Here is a 19,307-nt window from a genome sequence, read left to right as displayed (position 1 = left end):
TTATTCTCTTTCTTCCACAATTGTGGAAGCCTGTTGACATGTTGTACTGTAACTGTGCATCCCTTTGTTCCTTCCCCTTTTTCCATATTCTGAGAATAGTTCTTGAGCACAAATTGAAATGATTGGCTGCCTGTTGAATGGATCCATATTTCAGGTTTCCATTTGTTGACCTTGTTAATAGCCATATCAAAATGTCTAACTTGGCCCCACTACTGAGCCTCCTCCTTGTTGGCTGATGATGACCTTCAGAGTTTTCTGGGTTGATTGGTGTTTGCTGATTGTTGTTGTTGCTTGCTGTGTCTTGGTGATCTGATGTTGCTTGCTGATTGATGTTGTTACCTGCTGTCTCTATATGGTTGCTTGCTGGTTCAGATGCATTTGTTGCATCAGGGGAAGGAGTTTGGTTTAAGTCAAACCCAATGTTGTCATGGTTATTTTTTGAGTTAATCCCATCATCGTAGGCAAAGTTGAGATCATACTCAAACATTTCAGCATCATTAGCAGCAGCATCTTCATCCATGTCATCATTCAAATTGAAGTCTGAAGCCATTTGGAGTTGGAGGCAATGATGTGAGTTGGGTGTCTTGTGAAATTTTTTTTTCTTTTAAAGTGTCAATGTTTTTTCTTGAATTGTTCTCTATAAAATTCCCTCTCAAATGATTTGAAAATTTGAGAATGAGTGATTTTTATAAGGATTTTTGTTTTAACATTAGTCATGAATCCGTGTACTTTCATTCTATTGGATGATGTAATTTTTCAGCTAATTTGATTGGTTAAAAATCAATCACATGGATTACAAATGCATTCCTTTATTTTCATTGGCCGTGTAATAAAGACAAAAAAAAAACCCAAAGGCTATTTCAAATAAGTTCATAAAATAAATTCAAACAAAATAAGTGGAGGAGGCTATTTCAAGCCCATTTTTGTGACATGATCTCACTTTATTCACTACTTTAAAATTGAAAACTATGACCCAACCCAGACTATCTAACCAAGTCCAATGCAATGCAACCCAAAATTATTCTTCGTAAATTTGCCCACCACCTGTTCGATGAAATGCTTGATCGAACTCTTCAATAAAAAAATCCCTCTCTTAACCTGGATTCAAATTTCAACCTTCTCAAAATTAATCTTTTAATTGTTGCAGAGTTGATTATACCATCACTACAATGCAACGATTTTGTAAACTTGCATCTTCTTCAATCCATGGTATTGTCAACAAAACCTCGTCTTCTTCACTACAAGAAGCTGCGACTGCTACCCCAGGAAACTTCCTGAAATGGGGTTCACTGGGTTTTGTTCGTACATCAAAATTTGCATCTGGGTTTTCTCCATTTGAAGTGAAACCATTGAATTCAATCATGGATGTTGAGCGAGCTAAGTATAAGACTCCTGAGGATCTTGCTACAATTTGGGATGATGTAAATGCTTTTTGACTTTATTTTGTTAATTTTTTAAATAAATTCTCAATTATTTCTTGTTGAATTTGAATTTATTTGTTGTTTGGTTTGCTTTACAATGTTGAAGCCTTAATCCCAATTGAATGGATTAGTAAATGGGTGTGACTAAGTTTTATACCGGTTGTTACCGCGATCCTCTGGCTTTACTCAGGCTTGGGACTGGCAGTGTGTGGGAAAGAACAATGCTGGAATTGTGTTTATTGAATTGAAATGTTTAGGTTTAAGTTTAGGTAATTTGTGGGTATAAATTGTTTGATTTTATGTATGTAGAGAAATATTAGTGCTTTGCTGTCAAGTTACCATGCCTTCACATTGCTACTTTTAAGAACCAGAATGACAGTTGACAATTAGCTTAGTCTACTGCAATGAGTGTGTTGATTGTGCATTGAACTGATTTTGTGAGTTGTATTGTATATGCCTGAAGATGTATTAGCATCTCACTTAGCTTTGCTCGTGTCATTTGCAGTCTCGGGATATGTTCATAACTATAAATGGGATATAATCCGATTTCTGTCAAGCTTTGGACAATTTGGGCTTTTGAAATAACTTATATGCGCGCAATTAATCATAAAAGAGTGTATTTTTTACTTTCATATCTGTGGGAGTTGGTATGTTTTGTTTCTTTTCTTGCATTACATGCCTTTGTAATATGCACTTCATGTGGCTTTCCTTCATTTTCAGTTTCACTTAGGAAGAGGTCATATTGGTGCTACAATGAAAGCAAATATGTACAAGTTATTCGAGCAAAGGGCAATTGATTGGTATTCTCTTGTAGTATTGCTCATCATATAAATTGCTTCTTGTTAGGCTATGAAAATTTCTTCTGATGCCTTTTTGTTGTTCTTGCAGTCAATATTTTGTCATTCCCTTGTGGAGAGGAAATGGATACACAACCATGTTTTCTCAAGGTGAGATTCCTTACAGAATAGATAATGAAAAGCTGCACATTTTAAAGCTAATTTACATCGGGACTTTAGAGTTTTAGAATGGCTCACTGTGTGAAATAAAAAAATGTATAAATTTCTTGGTCATTACTATATTGAATGTAGATACAAGATAATATGCTCAATCTATAACACTATCGAAATAGTCCTAAATCCCAATAAAAGAATCAGTATAACCTCTACCCCCACCTTCTAGGCTCTAGCATCTGCTTGGGTATTACAGCACAAACTTACAAAGCAACTGTCTATACTTCTACATGCCAGTGTGCCACTCTAAAAGAATGTCTGCAATAAGTTCGAATATTGCAGTTTTTGGCAAAAAATCGTGCTGAGCTCTTCTTACTGCTCTGAATTGCAATACTCTGTAACTCAGGAGGTTCTTAGCGAATTAAGATATAATGCTTGGTATGGTGAAATACTGTAGGTTTCTGCCTCTGATATAATAATACCTGTCCATCGATATGACTTGCTGTCTTGCTGTTTTGTTTTTTATATGTTCCAAAGCCCAAAGCAGCTTAGTGAGTAAAGCTCTATTCTAGATTACTCATTACTATGTATTCGGTGTTCCATCCTAAAGAACAAATCATTTCATAAGAATTAATTTTAGCACTTTTTAGAAGAAAGAAACAGACTTTGAAAATTTTGTTTTATTTTTACAGCATGCAAATTTTTTAGACGTTGAATTGGTACGAAGAATGGAAGAGTGGGACCACGGAGGGGTTAAATTAGGGAGAGGGAGACCGAAAATGACTTGGTTGGAAGGAGTTAGAAAGGATATGAAGTGTATGAATTTCATGAGGATGAGACATTGGATTGTAAGGGATGGAGGAGGAAGATTTTTGTTGAGGATTACACGGAATAATCACTTTTGGTTCATGTAGCCGACCCCACTTATGAGATTTAGACTTTGATTGATTGATAATTTGGCTCTAGTTCGTTCTTCAGTTTTTAGTGATAGGTATGCTGTTGACCTAAACGAAAATAGTTTCAATAATTCGGCTGAATAGAATTGATTATGCTGTTGACTTAGACTTCTTTGGATTTTATGATGAGCTTATTTGTCCCTAGGTAACGTCTTTGTTTTTGTTGGATTTTTCTTGTATTTTTGTATCACTTGTATGTATATCAGCATAGGAATTTAGGCACACTAGTATTAAGATTTACATTTTTCAACAGTTGGAGGTGCCAACATGACAGCTTTACAGATAGCCTACAAATGCTACTGTATTCTGTATGCATGCTATATAGTGCATTGTGTCATGAACAGCATAAATTTATAGTGATTTTCCTCTTCTCCCCCCAACTTTGTACTTACTTCAAGCCATCCTGTAAAAGGCTTAAATTTATGAGGGGGGTTACGCTCGAGCCTTTGTAATGGCTCTAAGTCATGAAAAAGAGAGATGTAGAGGTAGAGAGAATGAAGAGGAAGATGGGAAGGTTTGAGGTGAAACTGGAATAGGGCATATAAGGAAGAATGTGAGAAGTTCTATTTGAGGGTTGCTGCGACTACTAACCTAGGCCCCTATGATATAATACTGATTGGAATTGATCATCAATTGGAACCTGAGTACTTGTGTAGGTGCTTTAGAATTCTGATAGTTAATTTTGTGAGATGTGTCCCGTTAAAAATAAAATAAAAATGTTGTGACAAGTAAGGCCTAGCAAATTACCAGAATTGCCTACTTAGATGATGTAGTCACTTTTTAGTAGGAATGTTGGCTGCTAGCCCATGCCTCGTAGTGTACTTTTAGATAAAAAATTTGCTTGGATAGAATTGTGAGTCTTCTACTTGTATGGTTGTACCTTATCTACAGTTGTTTTATCTATTCTGCTGCTTCTACGTTGCTTATTATTCTTGAGCTGGAGCATTGGGGTATTTTGAACTTTCTTCGTTTCTTATTGTTCTTCCTATTTGAAATCTTTTTGTGAGACAAAATTGGCCAAAGTAGGAAGATCAATATGAAATGAAGGGAGTATTATTTAAGCTCATGTTCATCAGCTCATATTTTTTTTCCGCCATGTTCAATGTAATTTAAAAATATTTGTCTTTCACTCTTTCCTCCAAGCAAAGTTATTTGCAGCAATGTTACTTGGACTTATCTCCGTTTGTTGATCCATAAAGAAGTTTAATATATCCATATTCATGCTACTTATGGTGAATTGAAGAGTTTGAGTAACGCTGATTAGCATTATTGACTTTAACTTTGACATGTGATGTAATCAATTTTGTGGTAGCCTCCATGTATCTTCTTAGCGATTACAGTAGCACCAGATGCCCTGGTAATAGTATACATAATTGTGGGCTGCAAATAATTCCAAAATAGTTTTAACCACAGGAACCCTCTTGAAGCAGATGAAGAGATAAGGGAGAGTCTTAGGCTGTCCAAATGATTCACTTATGTTCTTCAGCAGTGGTGTGGCTGAACACTTCATATTGCCCATTAAAACTGTTACCTTCCTGCCAACAAGACACATATATCTGAGAATTTCTGTTTGTCTAATTCTTGTTGCATACTTGCTACCATTTTTATTCCCCTTCATACAGTGTTTGAGCTCCCTAAAGCCAAACTATCTTTTCCTTTAGTGTCCAGGATTCAACATGTCAGTGAAATGATTCAGTTGACGGTCAGTGTTAATGACATGCTTTTCTCAACTTTGGTATGCATGGCTCATGACATCTTCAAGTTCTTTTCTATTCTTGGCTTTTAGGTGTAACTTAGAGGCCCAACTGCCCAAACTAGATTGTGGCTGACTATACCATCTGGTTCATACGCACTACACAGTAATATGTAATAGGCTGTTCATTTTTAGGACTTTGACAGTCAATCCAAGTCATGTCCTGAATCTAGCATTATTGAGTTAAGCAGTCAGGTCAGCATCTTGCGGTCGGCTTGTGAGTTTTCAAACTTAATAGATCAAATGTATGCTTGTACACTCTCTCTGTTGATTGTCCTCCCCAAATGAAATGTTTGCTGTAAAGATGTGCGTGTCATTGTTCAAAGTAGCATGAACTAAGCAGCAACTAGCAATCAGTCTTTTTTCTTCTGTATGACAATGACAACTTTTGATATTTCCATGTATCAGCTGCAGATTAGTTGACTAATGATGAGATTCTTTAAATTATGGGCATCTATTGTTCTATCCACTCAAACGTTTCCTGTAAAATCATTTGCAGTGAAGATCCCACACATTATTTTCACTGGACTGGAAGATTATAAAGCTCGAGGAACTCAAGCATCTCCTTATATTACAGTTACACACTACACTGAATTTGCAGATACCAAAGACTTGGTACTTGTTCGCGGAGACGTAGTATTTACCAGCAAGCTCACTGATGAGGAAGCAAAAGTGCTTTTGGAGACCACTCAATCCTTTTATCTTAATGATGTAAGGTACAAATTAGTGGAACGGTTCAACAAACAGACCCAAGACTTCGAGTTCAAGGATGTGTTACAGGCCTTGAATATGCCTTCAATGTAATTTTTATACTTTTTTCCTCAAAATGATGATAGCTTTATTATATCTGTGGAATTTGGGAAACTATGTAGAATAAAGCTCGAGATGCAGATGAGTTTCTTGCTTCCCGCTCCTATTAAAGTTTTCTGTTACTTGCCTCAATGTTCAATGCTTGTATTGTAATGCTCCGTGTGTAACTGATACTGATATTGATCACCCAATTGGACCACAACAATAACAATATTGTAACTTTTCCCTCCCCAACCCCATGTTGGTTGCCTGCTAGCAGGAGTACGCTTAAATATTAGTGATGCCTTCTCTTCGCGGTAATCAAGCTTGCACTACATGGGTCTTGAGGTTTAAAACGAAAATGAACAAGTTGAGGATACAAGAGTAGTAGCTCAAGATTTTTTTATGTTTTTTTTTTTTTCTAGTGATGATTCAGAGTAATATAGCATATGTAGACATGTTCTTTTTATTTTGGTTTTTGACAAGGTATACATGTTCTTCGATAGTTGATGTAACTATCTAAAAAAAACTTGTCTAGTTCACTATACATCGATTTATAAAACAAAGTTAATGAAGGGATAAATGTTGTTTGAACCTCACGAGTAAATATAACTCTTTTTTTTTTTTTTTTAAAGCATTATTTCTATCTTTGTTAACTTTAAACTATACTCCGTATCTTAATATTTCTCTCTCTTCTAAAATACTCCAACTGAAATATTTTATCATTTCTCTCTCTTTGATAGTACCCACTTTTTTTTTTTTTTTTAAAGGAATGATAGTCCCCACTTATATAATTATATAAATCAATCTTTCTCATATATTATCTAATTTATGACTCACATTGTACTTTTTTCAAAATAAATTAATCACCCATGCATAATACATAGTATAATATTAAAGCAAATAACTTTTCTAAAACTCCGTGTAAATGCAAGTGATGTATTTAAAAAAAAAACGGAGAAAGTAAAATATCATTATTAGGCTAAACTAATCTAAAATTTATTGCACTTTCTTAAATAATGGTATAAATATAAGTCTTCTTTAAGGGTTAAAATTTGGTGTCTATTAATGGAGATCGATTTCCTTCTCCCACATTGGGGGGAAGTTGACGAAATTTATAAAAAGAACCACAAATAAACAATGAAGTAGATGAGACTTGATTTAAAATACCATATGTAAAACTTAACCAATTAAACTAGTTGACATCCACTATAAAATCTTATGATTAACTAGAAAAAAACTACAAAATCTTAAACCCCAACTTTTATATGTGGTTACCATATCATGTATTCATGTGGCCAACCATCATGGGGTTATTTCATTAGTGTTATAGGGATACTTTGTCAGTATTATAAATGTTACTCAGTCAGTGTTTCAGAAGTTATTCGATCTAGTGATATATAGGTTACTATGTTATATTTTACAAGCAGCCACATGGTGTGGCCAGCCGCACATAAAATGCACTGAATTTTAAAACCTAGCCAAATAAAACTAGGGCAACAAAGAGACATACAATTACTCGCCTCCGCACACCATAAATGTGGAAAACAAAACCATAACCTCCTACTAGGCTACTAGCAAGTTTGACTACTACTATTAAGGGCCTCAACTGATTTACCGAATTGAGCTGAACTGAACTTATTGGAGGTGAACTGAACTGAATTGAATATTTTATAAGAGAATGAAATTAAGAAATAAATAAATTGAACTAAAGTGAAATTATTGAAGTCTTCAAAAGTTCAAATACACCTCCATATCCTTTACTCCCAAAACTCCCAATTATACTGTTTTTCCCACAAAACCCTCCTTCCTCCAACTCCACCCCCATCTTCTTCTACACTCTTCCACTCTCTCAATAAACACACACCTTCAAATTTTCGCTCCTCTGCAGTTTTCTCTGTAAGTCTCCAAAACCCACACTATATATTTTTATAAACTCAATTTATTTCATGTTCCATTTTCATCTTCCTCATTTTCTCTCTCCTCTACTTTCCAGGCTTTTCTCTCTCCTCTCCTTCATCAATGGCTGACTCCGCCACCACCACCACCACCTCCGCCACCACTCCCGCCGCCTCCGACGACGCCAAAGACATTGAGAACCTCTACGAGTATGGCGAGCGTCTCAATGAAGCTAAGGACAAGTCTCAGGTTTCCTCTCCTTTTTCTCTCTCCTCTTTTTTCAATTTCTAGGGTTTCTTCTTTTTTTAGGTTTGCTTTGGTGTTTAATTTGATTGTTTTGGTGCTGAATTTGTTTGTTTTTGTGCCTGAATTGTAGAATGTGAAGGATTATGAGGGGATAATTAAGGCTGCGAAAGGTAGTTCGAAGGCGAAACAATTGTCTGCTCAGCTTATTCCGAGGTTTTTTAAACACTTCCCGGAACTTTCGAGTAGTGCCGTCGATGCTCATCTTGATTTGTGTGAAGAAGAGGACCTTGGGGTTAGTGTTTTCTACTATTTTCAGTGACTGCTTGTGATTGTTTATGCGTTCGGAATTGGATTGATAGTCGCGTTGATAGTTTAATTTGAACTAATGATGTGACGACTAAGTTTGGATGGAAGTATTTTGTTCGAATTCCGTTTTTAGTTGTATTTTAGTATATTTTGGTAATCTTAAGGTTTAATGGAAGTGAAACTAGTAGTTAGAGATAAGATTCTCGTCGTAAAGGTTGGTTATTGACATATGTGAAGTTGCTTCTTAATGTCTCCCTCATCTTTGGGGTCTTTGTTTGCATCAAGTGATGGTTGAAGTTGCTGCTTTAATGAAATGGTTGCTTTAGGTATAAATGCAACTCTTATGGCTTTTGGGATTGGGTGATATTGTGCACATAGCTCGGAAATTGTATATGAAACGAATAATGTATGTTTGCCTTCTTGACAAATGGAGATGACATCATGACCTTTATATCTTCAAAATGTGTTTCTTCTAGCTTCTTGCAAATATGGAGCTTTGAATAAAAGAATAATTGGGAGGAAAGGCTGATCACTTGGAGTAGCAAGTCTGCTGATGGATAATGGGTTGTTACATTGTTTAAAGAGTGTGCCTTGTCGAAGGTTATGCTGTTTTGGTTATGAGAGTAGGTGACTCTTTGAGTAGATGAAGTGTTTTGTTTTGAGGCAGTGATTTGAGTGTTGTTATGAACATGTACAATCCTCAATAAGCACAACCTAATTTGAGGTGGGTGATATATCAATGATGGTATAGCTTGATATATCAATGATGGTGTAGCTTATGTGCTCTTTTGATCTTTCTCATGAGACAAAAATTGATGTTACCATATTTCTACAAATGGTAGTCAATCCCACTAGGCTCCACGATGTAAATGGTCGTATGGAAGAAATCAAGAAGGATACTTTTTTACCTTGTGAGAATTTTACTGGAGGGTATAGTTAACTTAGAGTGTTGCAAGTATTCTTGGTCTTATAGTAGACCTTTTAAGATTTTTATTCTTCACCAAGCAAAAGTATTCTTTACAAGATTATTTTTAGAGGGCAGGAGTTTCTTGTGTAAGCAAGTGTTATGAAGAACGAGTTGTAAGATCTTTAGTTACCTCTTACATGTCATGTCATGCCTTAGAGAGTTACAGCTGTTGTCCATTTTTTTCCTGTTTTTTTTTTCTTCCTAATTTTATCCTATCTTTTCAAATGTGAAGTTTTGGATGAGATGCTTTACAACAAGAGTGTCCTCTAGTATCCTTACACCTTTTGTTTATCCACTCAAGCATACCTTTCCGACTTAAATTATTTTGACATGATACTGTGTTTATTTTTGGCGTATTTATGCTTTTTGCAATGTATCCTTGTGCATATATGTGTACTTGCTTATGTGTGTCTGTAGCTTTGAGATTTTTACCTGCTTCATCAGCTGTGGTTTTCTTTAGGCTCCTTGACTTGGGGGTAATTAATTTTTGTGTCTTATGATTGTGCCTTGAAATCAGTTAAGTTAGGGTGACAATGATAGTGGAGTAAAAGGCATTCTTAGTTTATTTTATTAAAAAAGTGTTGTTTAAGCTGCTTCTATTGTCAGTAGAGCTCTGGAGATTTCATCTGCTAGTAGATTTTCACCCCACAGTTTGTTTTATATGTATTACAAGATTGATGAGACAAATCACATCTTCCTTTTGTATTACAAAGGTTGTGATAGCCATCATATGTTTTGATTTTATGGCTGTTCTATCTTTGGGCCTTTGTATGACTGAAACACTAACTTCTTAGTCTCTTTGCAGGTTCGTGTCCAAGCTATAAGGGGTCTTCCTCTTTTCTGCAAGGATACACCAGAATATGTCTCTAAGATCGTGGACATTCTTGCTCAATTGCTCATGGCTGGTAAGATATGTTTGTTTTGCTTTACTTGGTAAAACCTTTGCTTACTTTCCAGATTGTAATGTATTATTCCATGACAGAGGAGAACGTGGAAAGGGATGCAGTTCAGAAAGCCCTGATGTCTCTTCTGAGGCAAGATGTGAAAGGTGCGTTATATTAGAATGCACATCATCTATTCCATCAATTAATTTTCAAATGGACAGCTGCAACTCCTATGTCTCTTACCTCTCTTTGATTTTAATTGCACTAAATTTTCTGAGTGATTTACTCTTGGATGGTTTAAGATATATCCTGGACACTCTAGATTTGTTCATTTGTTTCATTAGATAATAATAAAAATAATTAAGCTGTGTCTAGTTTGGTTTATGAGGCTGTGTTTGTCTAGGATCTGTTTACCTTCATTCTATAATCTATATTATCTTCCAATCTTCCCTCATGATTAGCTTTTCTTATTCCATGCTTTCTATTTGAAATTTAATGCAATGTTATTTCTCTGTTGAAAAACCACTATATTATTATTTGTAACTTGTCAGTGTGGGATACTTAGCAATAATTATCAACTTGTACTCTTTGAAAGACACTTATTTGGAATGAGTGATGTACATTTTTCTAAAGGCACTCATTGTTTCTGAAGGACTGATTCATATGCCAGTGTTTTTGCCTCCAGTTTACATAGATTCTTTAGTACTTACCTAACTTCTTTTTTTTAGTTGACACATATTCCTTTTTAGGAAATTTTTTTAGTTGACATGTTTCCTTTTTGGGTAAGTTTTTTTACTTTGCATTTACTAGTTACTCCACTTTATCATTCTCTCACTCTCTCTCCTCTCCTTAATATGTGTGCCTAAATTTAACGCGTCTACAAAATAGAAACGGAGGAAATATAGAATAGTTGTAGAGCTAAGGGAGTAATAAGGCAACATTCCAATTAGACATGCCAGTATTAGTTGGTCTTTAATACTAGGAACACCTTGAAGTATCTTGCGGGGGTTTGTATATTTATTATTATTATTTTTTTTAATGAGTTAGCTTTTGCCTTTTTTTTTTTTTTTGAGTTTGAAATTTTAGTCTTCTTAGCCTCTTATGTGCCGCATGTTGTCCTGACCTAAAAGTTTCCAAGTGGGGCTGTACTTTTATTTGGCGCCTTTTTTTCTTTTTTTTTTCATGTGTTAGAGCTCTTTTTGTAGAGCTTACTAGCTTAGGATTCAATATGATTAAGTTCCAGCAAAACCAGAATTGTTTTAGGTAAAAACTATTCAACTAATAGGGGCTGAAATGTGTTGGACTGGATAAATTGGAGAAGCTGATCGTACAAAATGAATTGCATGCTTCTTCCTTTTGGACATTTTTTTGCCAATAATACATGCTTGATAGGAGATATAGATCTGGTATCCCGTGAAGGATATCTGAAAAGGCTTTATTATAGATTCAGTTGGGTTCTCAACAGGATTTGTTTAAGATCTTGCTGTTTAGCTTCTATGAGAATGTGCTGACATTGGAAATATGAAAGGTGTGAGACTGTCAATAGTTGCATTATCTACCCTTGAAGTTGAAATATAAGACTAGTCTACATAATAAATTGGATGCGAGTCAATTAATTTTAAAGATAGACAGGTGCGAGGTCATTTTATGGTCATAATATATGATTGGGCATTTTTCCTTATGGGATTACTTTACCAAAATATTTGCCTGTAGTCTCTAAATGCTAGGTTTCCATTCTCCATGGAGGGAATTTCTGTTTAAATTTTTTTTGTTTAGGTTTAGGTTTAAGAGAGCACATTTTGTTGAAGACAAGAGGCATTGAAGTAATGTGGCTGCTAGGGCAAAGTAATAATCTTGTACGTCAATTGAGAGTTCAAGCCTCTATGCTGTACAATTAGTATACTTCTGTGATGCGTTAGTGCATGACTTTTGTTGCATATGCTTCCTGGGGTCCAAACCATGTTTTTGATGGTTGGATAGAAATATAATTTTTTTGCAGTTTAAGCTGTGATACTTGATGGGGACTAGTGAATAGGGTTGTAATGAATGATATCAGATTGCATTTGAACTCTGTGTTTTTGAGATGGAGGTAAGTTTGGTAAATTTCGCTCACAGCTCAGAACCAGTTTTACTGGCTTACTAGTGTCTATAGAGCTTGAGGGAGCAGTAGTGTGGAGGTGGATAATAAGGGTTTGACATAGTCGCTTAAGAAGACAGGTGTTATACCTTCTTCCTGCCCCATTTCATGGCTAATGGGGTTCTTTCTCTAGTCCTCTAAGCTCACTTCAACTTCATTGATAGAAGTGTATATGCTAAGGTGTTTGAATTTGGCATCACTGTTGCTACTTTAATTCATTGTTGATGTACTTCTTAGTATTTGATGAATTTTCTGTTGCAGCATCATTATCTGCGTTGTTTAAGCATATTGAGAGCATAGAAGAGAGTACTGATGAAAATATTCGGGAGAAGGTCTTGGCCTTTATAAGAGACAAGGTACAGTTTCCTATTTACCTGTTACTCAATTCTGATCTGCAATATCTAGACAGATCCATGGTTGTGTAGAGTAACAATAGCAGGTTGTCTTCTCTGTTTAAGAACTGATCAAGCTGTATGTGCAGGTTTTTCCTCTCAAAGCTGAACTTCTGAAGCCACAAGAGCAAATGGAAAGACATATAACTGATTTAGTTAAAAAGGTATCATTTATCTTCCAGTATTCATCCATATTGAGTAATAGAAGTATCTGGACTCTGCTGATGACTCCTGGTAGCTGCATAAAACTACTTTTTAAAAAAAATAAAATAAAGCATGTTTAATTATTTCTATGTAATTTTATTGACTAGTTAATATCTTGCAGAGTCTGCGAGACGTAACTGGTGCTGAATTTAAAATGTTCATAGACTTTTTAAAGAGTTTGAACCTATTTGGTGATAAAGCTTCTCCCGAGCGCGTCCAAGAACTCATTGAAATTATAGAAAGCCAAGCTGATCTGGATGCACAATTTGATGTGAGTTTTTATTTGTTTTGGCTATTAATTGCCAATACCTTCGTTTGATACCTCAAGAAGTTATTTTGTGTACGATTATGACTATCGCATTGTTTTGTTCATTGTACATAGTTTACAAGCTGGATGTCTGGCTTCGTGTAGTTCTTGGTCTTAATTAGTTGTTTTATACACACCAGTTCTTGGAATTCAACAGATATGTATCATTATTTCATAACATATATATCCCTGTGACTAATCAAACATTAAATATATTTTCCAATGAAGCAGTAGTAAGATTCCTTGCCTTTTTAGCAATCCAATTAAGCGTGTTTCTAATGAATTATGCTTCTGCATTTTGAATATCCTTTTCTTTTCTACTGGATGATGAGCAAATAATGTTGCTTCTGGTTTTTTTCTCTCTCTGTATATCATATCTTTATCCCTTTTATCTCTTGGGGCAAGCGAGGGGGGATTGCATGCAAAATTCTGTTTGTAGGGTAGGGCTATTCAAAATAAGTTGCCTAATTCAAGTTTGTTGATCTTCTCCCAATTGCAGGTCCTAGATGTAGATCATATTAACCGGCTTATATCATGCCAATACATAGCCATTCCCTTTTTCATGGTAAATATTGTCTTTTGTTTTACTTTAGTCCATTAATTAAATTTCCTCCTTATAATGATTTTTGTGTTTTGCACAGCGGGGTGCATCAAATAGCAATTTCCTCAATTATGTGAACAAACATATAATTCCAGTTTTTGAAAAGGTAATTACTCATTGCAGCAAGTTATTTTCCAATTGCTAGTAGCATTCAACCTGTGTATAGAAGAAGTGATGCTTTAATTGCTTCTCTGTTCAATTTTTGTTTTACTGGGTTTTTCTTCAATTATATTGAATTTTAGCTTAGTAAATAGTCCAAAGTAGAATATAAGAACCTTGGATGGGTATATGTAAAACAGGGGTTTATGATTCATATCAGTAACAACTTAGGCAAAAGGATGGAGGCTGACTGAGATGAGCGAGATCCATACGATGGGCTTATCTTAAAGAGGCCTAGGATGACATTTCTAAATTGTCTATATTCAGGCTTATCAAGCTAACCTTTTGGGGTGGTGAATTAGCTAAAAATTAGTCAAGTTGAGCTAAAGCCCAGAATAATTTTTTACTCAAGCGTGTTTCTTTCTAAAGTTGGGATCCTTCTCTCTCACATTCAATTAGAAAATACCCCACTATTACTTATCACATCTACTTCAAATAAAATAATATCCTACTATCTCCTTTCACATCAAGTAACATATGATAACCAAATTACACTTAATCACCGAAAACTATGCGTCATGATATGTGTCAAAAACTCAGAACTAATTTGAGATGGAAAGAGTATTAATTTTATAGATTCCTTCATGGTATTAAAAGTCAAGATTTCAGGGAAAATACAGTACAGAAATCAAATTGGCTAAATGAAATGGCTCTGTAGTATCTTTCATATTTTTAAACTGGACAATTGGGTTTTGGATCAAATCTTGAAGTATAGTTTTTTTAAACCTATATTCTGATTCTGTTTTGCTACCTCCCATCTCCTCTCAGCTTCCAGAGGAACGAAAGCTAGATCTGCTCAAAAATCTAGCTGAAAGTTCTCCATATACCACACCACAGGATGCACGGCAGATCCTTCCTTCTATTGTTCAGCTTTTAAAGGTATGTGTTGTGTTACCTATTTCATTTGTTTTTGAAATGCAGGATGTAAATTCTCTTATTATTTCCAGACAAAGAAAAGGCTAATATTGTGTACATGTGGTTATAGAGTATTGGCTCTTCTTAGAATTTCTTTTTTTTTGAAATTTGTTTCAGAAGTACATGCCTCGAAAGAGGACTGGGGAAGAGATGAACTTCACTTATGTTGAGTGCTTATTGTACACGTTTCATCATTTGGCTTCAAAGGTTATAGTTTGCTCACTATCTGTCTTTCTTGTCCCTCATTATGTATGAGCTTTTATTGTTGTTTTTCATACTAAAGGTAGTTTTCTCTTGGTCGATTGCATTCAGGCTCCCAATGCTTCCAACAGCTTATGTGGTTACAAAATTGTAACTGGCCAACCATCAGATAGGATTGGCGAAGATTTCTCAGAATACTATAAAGACTTCACTGAGAGGTAATTGAAATCTATTACACTTGATTTCCCTAGGATGTTTCATTGATAATAAAAATAGTGATTAGTGAAATCAGATTTAGTCAATGTCCAATGGTTTTTAAATAGCAAGGATCAAGAGACTTTAAGCATAAATTTCTTGTTTGACTAGTCCTGGTAAAGGTTCACCCTTGAATAGTGGCACAACAATATCCATTGGACTTTTGATGCTACATACTTAGGTCAAGGACTTGGGGGGCCAGGTCCCAGCCTGCCTTACCCGGGAATTGAGGCTGGGTGCAGTGACCTGAGCACTAGTAGATTTCAGGAAGCTTTTTGTCACTTGTTGAGTGTTGACTTGTCCTGAAACAGCCTCTTGTGCTTACTTGGGAAGGTGTTGTGTGACTACCTATTTATGCTTAGGCATACCTGGATCTTTAGAATGATTTCAAGGTATTATCTAGTTAGTCCTCTTGCTCTAAGATGGAACTTCAAAAGTTTCCTTTCAGTTGCACGAGTTTGATGACTGGTTTCTTCTTGTAGATGTTAGGGAAATTATAAATGTTGCTAGTAAATCTTAGTTTTGATTTGGGATTGGGTAGGGAGATGTGGATTCACAAATTCTTATTGGCGCTTGCTAAAGTTAACTAAAGAGTTGCAACCCTTCCATCCATTCATCCGAAGCATGTAAAGCCTGTTACTTTTACTTCATGTTTTCTTGCAAGAGGTTATCACTGGTTAATGTTATTATAATTTGGTTGTACAGGTTGAGTTGTGTTGAGGAGCTCTCTAGGGCTACGATGAAAAAGTTAACTCAGGGTATGGATGAGCAAAACAAGAGGATGGCATCCGCTTCCAATGAAGTTAAAGACAAGATTGTAAGTAATATTAATTGTCTTCATACTACATTACTGCATCTCAATGCCACAACTTTAAAAAAATGAGGGAGGAGAAAAGAGAGAGGGAGGGGGGGGGGGGGGGGGGTGTAATCCTTCACTTGCAGCAACCTACTTGGTATTTGGTAAGCACTACTAAATGGTGGTAGTTGTAATGAGCTCCCTGGTGATGCTGATTGAACGTAAAGTTATGCAGAAAAACACATTGTTTAGATTGTTAAGGTGGAGAAGCATTACCAGGAAAAATGTTTTGGGACTTCCCTTGCAAATTATTTGTAAACTAGTTATCATTACCCCATTTATTACTTTATATCAAAAGTACTGTTACTTTAAAAGATTAAAAGAATTAAATTTTTTATAAGAATACTTGAGAGGATTACTAGTTCTAGACCCCGATATGGAGTGATTTCTGTTTTGATGTTTAATTAAAGTAATTTTATAGAATAGATTGTAGGGTACTAGGGTGTGTAATATCAATCACATTGTATGTGACTAACTGACTATGTCTTTAATTTTGTGCAGAAAACTGAAAAACAAAATGCTACGACAGGATTGAAAACCTGCAACAACATTCTGGCTATGACTCAGGTATGAAAAAACTAGTACCTTCAAGCCTGCGTCCTTCATGAAGTCTCAAAGGAGTCTACTTAACTTGTGCTTTTTCTGATTCAGCCACTGCATAAAAATTCACCTTCATTTATTGGTGACAAGAGGATCAACTTATCATGGAAAGAACCAGTAAAATCAGCTGTCCCTTCAGTTGCTGCTAATGCTGGGTGAGAATTGCATGCCAACACATAGCTTGTATCTAACCATCATTGTAACTTCTTCTTGGGTACATGGCCACTCTTAAAAACCGAGCAAGAAATCTTAATCACTAAAATTTAGATTCTACTATCAATGTACTTGTACAGTGGGCTAACAATACCATTTTTTTAAAAAAAAATCCCAATTCTCAAATCCTGCTGGTGATGCTGTTCATGCCTATCGAGAACTGAGTACTTAGCCTAATAAGACATCTTAATTACTGGAACTAGGTTTACCTGATAAATTTTACGATCAATATCTCTGGAAGAACAATATCATTAAATAAAAAAAAAATTCAATTCTTGAATCCTGCTGGTCATGTTGATTAGTGATGCAGGGGTAAATGGCCATTCTTATGTATCGAGCTTAGTTACCCTAATCAGACATGATAGACATCATAATTACTGGGCTATTAGGAAAGAGATTCATTATGGAGAACTAAATGTTCCTTTTATGAGACTTGTTGTTACTTGGGTGAAATAACCCCCGTACAGTGTTAAAATTTCAACATATGATAAATTATTTTCTGTTAAATATGTATAATTTCTAGTATCTGAATTATATTAACCATCACTCTTGGGAGGTGGGGTGGAGGGGCTGCTCCGGTCAATAGCATTTGCCTGTTAGTAAAGAATAATTTGTTTGTATGTACAGAGACTATTCGTGATCTCATAGGCATGATATGGGTCTTTTCAGAGGCTTCCCTGAACATATATCTGTACTTTATTTGAGATGTGTGTATCATTGTTTCTTTGGCTAGATTTAGTAAATTCTTGTACTTTTACAGGGTAAAACGACCTGCTGGTGCTGCTGTTAATGGCTCCAACAGCAATGCAGCCAAAAAAGGTCGTGGTGCTGGAGGATTTCAGAACCAGCTTGTTAACAGGGCATTAGATGGTATTTCCCACGGAGGGAGAGGAGGAGGTGGTGGTGGTAGAGGGGGCAGGGGAAGAGGAGGCTGGGGTGGACGTGGTAGAGGGAGGGGCTACAGGTAAAATTCCCCGGATTCAGTTTCTTTTGATAATTGACGTGCAATTGGAAGTGGAAGAATAGTTGGTTGGAACTCGGATAGCTATATACAAGGAACGCGGCTGTGCCATAGAATGTACCATAACTGCTCTTGACTGGCAAATGACAAAATTTTCATTTAGGGAAGGCGGTTGAGCTGATGTTTAGCATGTACTTTAGTAGGGTTGGGATTTACTTTATTACATTCTTAACTTAAACAATTGTTTAATTTGAGACATTTTTTTGGTCCTTTATATTTTTATCATTCCTCAGGGGGGATTGTATTTTGTAGCTGGCCTTCATGAAGTGCCCCTTCTTTGCCGTAGTTATCCATAGTTTGTGGGATTTTGCTTGTGTTTTTCTTGGTAATAGTTTTGATGTTAGTGCTTAGCTACGCAGATAGTTCTACAACACAACAAAATCAGATTAAGTAATCGTATGCGTTTCTGTATGCGTTTCGTTTTGGAGTAAAACAAGCTTACACTGTAAAAGACATGATCTACCCATAACCCATCGGGTTACCCGTTCTTGCTTAAGTTTAGAGATAAAAAGGGTTACTAAGACACATTATAGTTCAAACAGAAGAATGTACTTTTGTGTATGTGTATGTGACTTAGCTTGTAGACTTGCACAAAACATCGGAAATTCTTGATATAAAACAAAAAATGATACAAGAATTTCCTTTTTCATATACTTGGTGAATATGACAGGCCAAAAGAGCAAGTAATCATTTCTTTCTTTAAATGGGAAACTCTCAATGCATTAGCAGTAAACATTTACCAACCATCATGTACTTGTATGAACTGAAATTCAACCATATATTATATGATCTTCTGCCAAAAGATATGCTCTCTTAATCTCTTTAATATTTACTGTACTTGATTCCAAAACTCCATTTCTCTTTCCTTCACTCTCTCTTTCTCTAAGCTTCTATCTTTCTAAGCTTAGCTCTAGTAAAAATGGCAAAGAAATGCCAATGGTGTAAAATTAAGGAAGATTACCATTATTGGCGTGACTTGCCTTCAAAAAATCACCAATTTCTTGTGATCATGGCCAACAATTTCCATCAACAACTGGTAATTTTCATGCTATTTACCATTTTATTTAGCTCATTATTATTAGCTAAGTTTTTACTTGATTATTTATTTATTATTTTGGTAGAAAATTACTCTGAAGTTTCTTGCATGTTTTACAAGAACATAATTTGTGATTGTGTATAAAGAAAAGTGCAATCACCGAGAATTTCCTTTGTTAGATTTGAATTTACTTTCAAACCATCTTAATATCAACATTTTATAGAATTAGTAAAAGGTAA

At 35.4% G+C, this 19,307-nt stretch overlaps 2 protein-coding genes across 2 annotated transcripts; both read left to right on the top strand.

The window, feature by feature from the left end:
- The first annotated feature begins 990 nt into the window (after positions 1 to 990).
- On the top strand, positions 991 to 6,131 carry LOC145635160 (uncharacterized). Its single transcript, XM_081686446.1, has 4 exons — positions 991 to 1,421; positions 2,142 to 2,221; positions 2,310 to 2,368; positions 5,580 to 6,131. Exons 1-4 carry the CDS (start codon positions 1,170 to 1,172, stop codon positions 5,882 to 5,884), a joined length of 696 nt encoding a protein of 231 aa, XP_081542572.1. The 5' UTR covers positions 991 to 1,169; the 3' UTR covers positions 5,885 to 6,131.
- Positions 6,132 to 7,633: 1,502 nt separating this feature from the next.
- On the top strand, positions 7,634 to 18,382 carry LOC145635159 (apoptosis inhibitor 5-like protein API5). The gene is made up of 17 exons (XM_081686445.1): positions 7,634 to 7,768; positions 7,866 to 8,017; positions 8,145 to 8,306; positions 10,093 to 10,192; positions 10,270 to 10,335; positions 12,570 to 12,664; positions 12,790 to 12,864; positions 13,026 to 13,175; positions 13,711 to 13,776; positions 13,853 to 13,918; positions 14,740 to 14,850; positions 15,004 to 15,093; positions 15,199 to 15,305; positions 16,048 to 16,159; positions 16,700 to 16,765; positions 16,850 to 16,953; positions 17,772 to 18,382. Exons 2-17 carry the CDS (start codon positions 7,892 to 7,894, stop codon positions 17,977 to 17,979), a joined length of 1,704 nt encoding a protein of 567 aa, XP_081542571.1. The 5' UTR covers positions 7,634 to 7,768; positions 7,866 to 7,891; the 3' UTR covers positions 17,980 to 18,382.
- The last annotated feature ends 925 nt before the right edge of the window (positions 18,383 to 19,307 follow it).

This window comes from Chenopodium album, chromosome 6 (assembly GCF_948465745.1).
Source record: "Chenopodium album chromosome 6, dcCheAlbu1.1, whole genome shotgun sequence".
Classification (NCBI taxonomy): Eukaryota; Viridiplantae; Streptophyta; class Magnoliopsida; order Caryophyllales; family Amaranthaceae; genus Chenopodium; species Chenopodium album.
The sequence above is the reverse complement of the archived record's forward strand: the minus strand, read 5'-3'. Positions and strand labels throughout refer to the sequence as shown.